At 45.3% G+C, this 8,725-nt stretch overlaps 1 protein-coding gene across 1 annotated transcript in view; it reads right to left on the reverse strand.

Annotated features, from left to right (window-relative positions):
- Positions 1 to 8,525, reverse strand: part of SDC1 (syndecan 1) — a 30,033-nt gene extending 21,508 nt beyond the window's left edge. Inside the window, exon 1 of the mRNA XM_048499078.1 lies at positions 8,334 to 8,525. Coding sequence (XP_048355035.1) covers positions 8,334 to 8,399 — 66 coding nt within the window. The 5' untranslated portion in view covers positions 8,400 to 8,525. The remainder of the gene's footprint in view (positions 1 to 8,333) is intronic.
- Between the last annotated feature and the right edge of the window lie 200 nt (positions 8,526 to 8,725).

The following is an 8,725-nucleotide window of genomic DNA, read 5'->3' on the forward strand; positions in this document are numbered from 1 at the left end:
AAATGCATACGGCTAACATTTTTCAGGAAGAAACCTTCACACTTTAAGATCTTAACTTAGCAAATACATCATTACTGAAAAGTACAGGTCTTGCTATCCTATTCTTTCCTAGCAAACTCATTAATGGCCACTCTGCCATTATCCAAAAGGTCCCCAGATATGCACAGAAAACGCTTAGTCATCAAGTCTAAACAGGCCCCAGAAGAACCAGTACTGCCTGCTAGCCGGTGTTTTTAAGATCATACAATATCACCTTGGGCTTTATATCATGCCAAACAAGATCAGCTGAGCTCACACAATGCCTCACTACCCCAACCGTGGGCATCTTGCAGCCTAGAGCACGGAGTCATGTTTTTTGGCTATTGGTAGGGGAAAAAAAATTAGCGTATCAGTTTGATCAGCACACTTGCGTAAACAGTTGACACGCCATTTCATTCAACATTCAAGACAGGTGCTCCAACTGTAAGGTTTCCCAACATTCTCCCTGGAGAAGTCATACTCGTTTTAAGAGTTGGTGTTTTTTTTCCCCCCTGCAGCAAGTATTCCATTTTATTACAGAGGTACAGAAAGGGATACTCCACACAACTACAGTGCACTCACTACTAACACTGGAGACATAGGTGTTCCATTTCCCTCCTATCTACATCATGAATACCTCCATCTAAGTAGGTTTTGCTTATGCAGTCACAACACAAAGACAAACATTACTGGCTAAGCCTATCATGGTTAGAGGCTCACTGAGCCTTAATTTTCTATAATCTTCAGGAAATACACATTTTCCTTACGACGAGTACAATGCCTTTAAGGAATCATCAAATCTTGTGTGGATGTTGATGGAGATTTAGCATCTCTACACATGGAAGAGTCACTCCATAGCATTGTTGATACTTTCTACCGTTTTAAGTAATCTAACAGCTAGTACACTATTTGATTGCATTTATTTCCTTGCTATCAAGTCACAACTGACTTATGGTGACTCGGCAGGATTTTCAAGGCAAGAGAGGTTCAGAGGGGGTTTGCTACTGCCGGCCTCCATGTCAGGTCCCTGATATTGCTTGAAGGTCTCCCATCCAAAAACTTTGCATGGTCAAGGCTGAGTGGGTGTATCTGGCCCAAGGCAACAGCAAGTCCCCACGGCAGAGTGGGGATTTGAAACTGGTTTTCCCAGATGCTAGTCTGACACCTTAAACATTACTCTGGCTCTCTGCCTTATGTTAGAAGAAGTTCAATACCCCAAATTCCTTTGTCAGAACTAGAAATGTTTCTAACGCAAGGTGAGTGGCTACACAAAGATAAGCTACAATCATTGGGAGTGATTTTCATCTAGTTCAAGTAGTTTAATTACTCTTGATTAAATATTGTTTAACTGGCTCCTCTAACATTTCCCTTCATCAACCACCTTTTTACTGTCTGCAGATCTTAGCATACAGATGAACACATGAAAGTTTATCTTAATTTTAAAGATACAGGTGGACTCTTATTTTATACAAGACGGGAAGGTCGAAATTCCAATAGTTCTAGAACATGGGGTAATAATGCTCCTAATCATATTACAGATTCTGAAGTCAGTTACTCTTGGGCAACATAAAAGTAACAAGAAAATGCTAGCTCATGCCCGAACTTCCCAGAAGAAGGCACAACAAGGCAACATGACCTCCTTGTTAGACTGGTAAGTATGTGTTCATATGCCAACATGACAATGATATACTTATGTTATTTTCTTAGCTGGATGACAGCAAGTCTTGTGCAACCTTTCTGAACATGCTGGATCTTGTGCAACCTTTCTGATCTACATAAACACCTTCAAGAGTAATCCTCATTGGAAATCAGTTTCCATCAAGCATTCTCGAGGCGACTGGACACCCCAAACAAGAACTACACTTTCAGGACATGGTACAGCTGGCCCAACAATCAGGACAGCTGGCATATGCAACTCATGTTGCCAAGACAAGCACCTTAACTAGAACGTAGTTCGTAACCAAACTACTCGATCAACTTGCTTAGGAGTACCCAATGGGGGCAAAACTGAAGTCTCAGATCTCTCTCACCTTCTGCACGACAATGACTTTCCACCATTTGGGCACCACAGTTTAATAATCCAAGAATGTTTCTAACTATACTAATTCTACAGTCCATCAGAAGCATACATAGTAGCTCATTTTATTCTGCATCATTAAACATCAGTTGTGTGAAACACATAATACTCCCCAAACAACTACTTTCCCAATTAAGTTAAGGCGGTCCAATCCCTTCTCTAATTAACAGCTGACAAAGCCAAGCTCCATCTAACTCATGGGAAATTAAATAACTGGGTCTATTTCACAGAAGAGATAACAGTCGTGTTTATTACTCTGATTTCAGGTTGTTCAATGTTGAGAAAGTTAGAGAAACATACTGCCAGACTCTGGTATGCAGTATCAAGACCCAATTCCATAACCACTAATATTTTGTGATTGAAAGTTATCAAAAAGTTGCAAAAACAGTGTGCAGAGTTCACAGTTGTGTTTAGAAAAAGGAGTAAACAGATGGAACAAAATACAAAGGCCACTGACAATGTGAGAATACTTAGCCAATCAGCTAAGTAACAGATCATTTGTCTACAAGAGGCCTTCGAATGAAACACTTGCCAAAATGTTACCAACTTTTTCTCTTTGAAATCTCCTGGGCACTAAACATTCCCCCCTCCCATTTTCTAAAGTTCAGTTGAAGTTGCTAGATTCCATTAGATCCACAAAGATTCAGAAATGCACAATATTATTCAGAGACTGGCTTTGTAACCAGGATTGATTCCCCACTCCTACACATGGAGCCTGCTGGGTCACCTTGAGCTAGTCACAGTTCTTTGGAACTCTCTCAGGCCCACCTACCTCACAAGCGCTGGTTATAGGGAGAGGAAGGGAAGGAGTTTGTAAGCCGCTTTGAGACTTGTTACGGTTGAGAAAATCAGGGTATAAATCCAAACATTTCTCGTCTTCTTCTTCATTAACACTGCAGACAGTATAGTAGATACAAATGGAAACCTTTAACGCAGTTTGCTTTTCCAATAGACATGAGACATACTATCTTTGCTGATTTCCACTAGAGGTAGAATCATACAGGTCTCTCTTAGTAATGACTTGAATAAGTATACCCATATCTGTATCCAGAATACAAACTCTTAGAAAATAAGAGATGGCACACTTTTCAGTATCTTAGCATCCACTGTACAGCCCTTAGACAGGATGCTGAACTACTGCAGACTTCATTTTGTCTTGATAGCAACACTGAGGGTTAAACAGCAGAGTGAGCAGTTTACTTTGACTTGGTTGAGCGTTGAAACCAGCATTGCTGGCAATATGTGAGGGCAAAGAATTACATGTTACAACTGAGTTGTTTCAAATGGCAGATCTGCCTTCCACTACAATAGCTGGTAACTTCCAAAGACAAAACTCAGGATGCATGGCTAGATGGTACTAAGTCAGCAGGAGGGAACAGACATGTTGGAATGTTTTCTTCAGCCCCGGATTCCCACCATGGTGCAATAGAGAACTTGCCTGCCTGCTGTCTAAAATGGTACTGATCAGACAAATGCCAAAGGAGCAACTCTGACTTTGTAAACATTTTAGATACCCTGATAGCCCACTGAGTGCTTTGTTACATAAGATAATAGTTGGATTTTACAGCACCAACTGCTATGAGATTTAAGTCGCCTATAGTCAGTTTGAGACTACACAGCCTAACCCTGACATGGAGAGTCTAAGGACACCGTTAGAAACCTCCCCTAGTTTAGAAAATATGAGACTGTGCCGGAAGAAGCTTTGCGATTTTGCCACAATTTAAACTCTGATCTGTAATGTAGTTTCACGTGATAAGCTGCCTTATCAGAGCTACAGTAACACATCTTCTAAGTGCAGAAGTGTGGCAAAGTATCTTCCATGCCCAACTGTCTATTGGTCACCACCATTATAGAGAAAGTTATAGGTTCTAAAACTTACATAGGCATAAGTTGAGATAGAGAGAGATGATTAGGTCTATGGTAACAAACCTAACAAATTCTGTTCAAAACTCAGTTCCCGTTATATTGAATGGGACTTACTCCCAAAAAAGCATTCCACCAGAAGAGCTCAAAACCTTTTCTGTACTCCACCACAGGGATGAGAATGCCTATAATAAAATCTAAGGCACTAATTGTCAGCAAATTGTAATTTCTTTATTACAGACACAGAGATCCGAAAGAGGTTCACTTCAGAGCAAGTCACAATGATTTACTTTTAAGTAAGCATGCTTTGAAGTTCAGTATCAGAATGCCACTTAGATTAAAAAAAAACATGGTTGCAGCAGAGTTGACTAATCTAATCTAGAATTCAGTGGATTCCAAGATTGAAGCTTGCATATAAAAACAATGCAAAAAGCAGAAGAAGAACCAGTTGGAGCATTATCTTGCTCACTGTAAACGTGGCAGGTTTGTTGCTCAATTCCCAGAAGGGAGCCAGCGGTGCCCTTGGGAATTGTACTGGCTACTTTCTGTATTATTAACAGCTCCCTAGCACCCACATCTGCACATACTTTGCAAAAAAAAAAAAAACAACCCTTGACAGGCATTTCCCCAGGATCTTTCTATGAGCAGCACTACAGCCAAAAGGACTCTGCATGTATACTCTGACATTTCCACTGTGGGATATTTTAAGTGAGCCAAATGATCAGGGTCCTCCAACACTATGCCAGCCAGTATGTTCTGTGGTACTCCCTTGCTGCTTCCTAAAAGCAAGAAGTCAGATTTGACATGTGTTGCTTGTACTAAGAAATGCTTCAAAAGTGTCAGTGGAAAGAACTCATCTGGATACAGCATTTTCATGATAGGAGAGGGTGCTTGGCTTAAAACAGTGGTTCTCAGCCTTCCTAATGCCACGACCCTTTAATACAGTTCCTCATGTTGTGGTGACCCCCAACCCTAACATTTATCCATTTTACAGATGGAGAACACCGATGCAGAGAGTCTTAGGGGACACCTGTGAAAGGGTTGTTCGACCCCCAAGTTGAGAACCACTGGCTTAAAACCTCCTAACATTTGCTGGGAGAACTCCCCAATGCTTTGTAATTGGAACTAGCTCCTGTGGCAGCCATTTTGTTGGGGAACCCACCCCCTGGTCTCAAATTTCCAGAGATGTCCAAAGATTTAACAAGTTTTTACGGATCCTTGCAATGGTTCCAGATGTGAATTAATCTGTCCCTGAAGTTTAACCCCCGAAGAATATGATATACTTCTTAATTACGCATGACTAAGCCATGACCACAAGAAATATAACTTGGAGGCAATTACACTGACATCAACAGGGCGTAGAGTCAGTTGATATACGCCTACCCATCACATGAACACCTGCATGTGGGAAAGAACCAGAGCCATATCAACTAACCTGGTATCACCTCTCTCATTATCTCCAGAACAACGATGTGCAGAAGGCAGTTTGTACATTCATCTGCAAGTTACCAGCATCTGCACAAGCACCATGAAATGACACAATTAACTCTTCCTGAAATGTGGTTACAATGATCACACACAAAAAAACAGGTGTCGCCTGATACATAAGACATAGCTGAGATTTTGCAGCTCAAACTCTCCAGTGGAGAAATGTGCACTGTAGCAGTTATTCCAACAGCCTGCTACATTAATCCCAATGCAGAGCTTTCGTCAAGCTAAAAGATGCTGGGAGTGGCAGTTAAAAGATCCAGAATGGATTATTCAGTAGCGACATCTGCTGGTGGCAATGTTGAGGTGAAAAAACCTAGCAGTCACTCCCTCTTAACAATGAAGTTCATGGTCAAGTACCTATCAGGAAGGTAGTAAAACAGAGCCAAGGTCAGTCCTTCTGTGTAATCAATGGAATTCCCTAGGCATCCAGAATAATAGTTCTACGTAGCTTGCACCAAAATAGCCCACTGAGAAGTCTTGGACTAGTGAGGGTAAATGAGCAGCATTCAAGGAAAGGTAATTGACCTTGAAAAATTTGGACACCGTGATTTTTCCAAATCATTCTGTCCTCCACAGTTCATCCACGATCCCTGCACGCCCCTAAGCTTGCAAGAGATCCTATAGCCAAATTTTGGCAGCTGTAGCGTACAGCTTACTGTTTCAGTTTTTTTTATCACGGAGTAAAAGTTGTGGAGTGGGAAGGGAGGGGGAAGTCTTGGGAATACATAAGCATCTCATGACTGAGCTTGCCAAAATGAAGGCACCGGTTCTGCTATTCAGTGCTGAAACTCTATACAACCCTGCCCAGGGAACTTTCTCCCGAGTCAACATGCCTAGCCTTTGTGAATGTCTCCCATGATTGTCAAGCAACAAGTATTATGCAGGGAGGAGAAGTCAGAGAGAAAATGTTTGCATCCAGACTTCAAGGATGCATCCAGTATTTCATCTGTCAGGAAGCACTGATACAAAAAAGCTGTAGTCATCTTACCAGCCACCTATGCTCTCTCCTGATGATACACTGGGGGATCAAGTTAATCATTATGTTTAATTTGGGGGGGGGGGGGCATCAAGAAAGCAAGCACTCTTGAGAAGTTTCCTGTCTGCATTCTAGTCCTTAAGTGTCAGTTTTACAGCTGGTATTTGAAATATTTAATTAAACAAGCATGAGAAAGAAAGGGGGGGGGAGGAACACAAACCAAATCAAATGCACAGGACACACAATTCTTGCTTGTGCAAGCAAAGGGTGGGGAAGGCATAATTAGTGCTCCACGTTGTTGAGTTCTGTGGTTTATATTTTTTTCCCCTTAAGACGAAAATCTCATTCTACTTATTTGGAGCCAATATAGAACAAGACGTTCTGCTTTACAGATCCATACATCCAGTAAAGGACTGGTACTATTGCCTACTCCTGCCTTGATTTCATGTTATTGCATGTTTCTATAATACTGGGGAGGGAAACCATCAACACTCGAGCCTAGAAGTGCTTTTTGGTCTCTTCCTTTCACCAGCCCAACACTGCCATAGAAGACACAACAGGCTTTCGCAGCTACTGGGGCACCCACTCAGTTAACACTCTCCCCCAGCACTTAATGGCATCCACAATATCCGAACAACTTTGATCTGTGCCAGTAGCCTCCTCCGGGAAGTCATCCCAAGGCAAGCCACTTATATGACTCATCTGCATGTATCAGGGCTTCGTATATTGTGAAAGTGCATGCGTAGAGCAGCCCCACACAGAGCTCATTCGCACTTATCTCCAACCTGGAAAAACACCTTCCCTATAGAAGTTTTGCTACCTGGGACTGGAGTGGCCACTGGTTTTGGGGGGCTGAGGGTTGCCTGGTTCTCCCTGGCCACCAGTGGGGGAAGGAGGCTGGGGTGCCAACTCCAGGTTGGGAAGGTGCTGGAGGATCGCGGGTGGAGCTAAGGAGGGCAGGCACCTCAATGGGGTACAATGCCACGGCATCCCCTTTCCAAAGCATCGATTCCCCCCAGGGCAATGGATTACTGTAGTCTGAGCTGTAATTCCAGGGGATTCTCCTCCGGACACCCTGTTGGCTGGCGCAGGCATCCCTAGGCCGCCAGCCTACCTCAAGGGATTGTTGTTGCACCGGGGCAAACTCTAAGAGCCACACTGGAAAAACGCAAAGGGAAGGGGGCGCTGCGTTGAAGGGGCAAACGGGGACGCTGCCTCCATTTCCACTGTTCTGTGAGAGTTCAACCCCGGGGATAATAGGAAGGGCGCCCCACCTCACACAAGGCAAACATCCGGCTGGCTCCACAGAGGTGGGGAGAGAGAAAAGGAGAGACGCCGCGGAAAGAAAAGGCTTTGAGGCTGAGGGGAGACGAATTCCAGTCAGGTTACGAGAGCCGACGGTCTGGTTTGAATTAAGCCTTGAGGGGCTGGATTACACACACACACCCAATACAACACACAAACAACCAACACAATAGGCCATTGATCCCCCCCCCCGGCCCAACTAGGGGGGATTTAAGCCTCCACAAGTCGGAGAAGCCCCTTTGAAAGGGAGGGGCGCCGTCCGTGAGAAAGGCGAGCCGGGGGGAGGAAAGCGCCTTCACGTGCCCTCGGCTCCAGCTGCAGCCGCTTTGTAGGCGGAGAAGAGACGGGACCGACGGGCTTTCTTCTCGCTTCTCTCCCTCCCAACTCCACCGGGGGGGGGATGGAACTAGCGGGGTTTGGAAAACTTCCCAATTGCTGCAAAGGGGCAGAAGGCGAGAAAAGAGAGCGAGCAAGTCTCGGGTGCTGCAACCTCGCGGCCCGGGGAGCGCACAGATCCGGCTGGCGCCTCCTCGCTGGCCACGTGTAGCCAGAAGGGGCCACCGGAGCAGCGCTGCTTTTCCCCCCGACCCTCTCCCGACTCACCGCCAAGACTGCGTGGAAGCCGAAGAGCAGCGCGCACCACACCCCAGCGCGGATCAGCTTGGCCATTTTGCAGCACGAGCGTCGCCTCTGCTCCGAATCGCGGGTGGAAGGAAAAGGGAAACCCCGGGACCGAGCTCGAGCACCGTGCGCCTTCTGGCATAAATCCAACCCTACCCGCCTCACCTAGCCCGCAGGCCACGCCCCCCCGCGGGACGCCGCCACGCCCCCTGCCCGGTCCGCCTCCCCTCCTCTCCTTTCCCTCCCATCTGCCCATAAGGAGCACTTCCTCCCCCCCCCTCCCCCGGCGGGGCTCTTTCCGAGGCTGACGAAACGCCTGGCCTCGCCCGCTCACCCCATCGTACCTTGCTCACCTCCGCGAGAGGTAGCTCAGC

The sequence above is a fragment of the Sphaerodactylus townsendi genome, linkage group LG01 (genome assembly GCF_021028975.2).
Source record: "Sphaerodactylus townsendi isolate TG3544 linkage group LG01, MPM_Stown_v2.3, whole genome shotgun sequence".
Taxonomy (NCBI): Eukaryota; Metazoa; Chordata; class Lepidosauria; order Squamata; family Sphaerodactylidae; genus Sphaerodactylus; species Sphaerodactylus townsendi.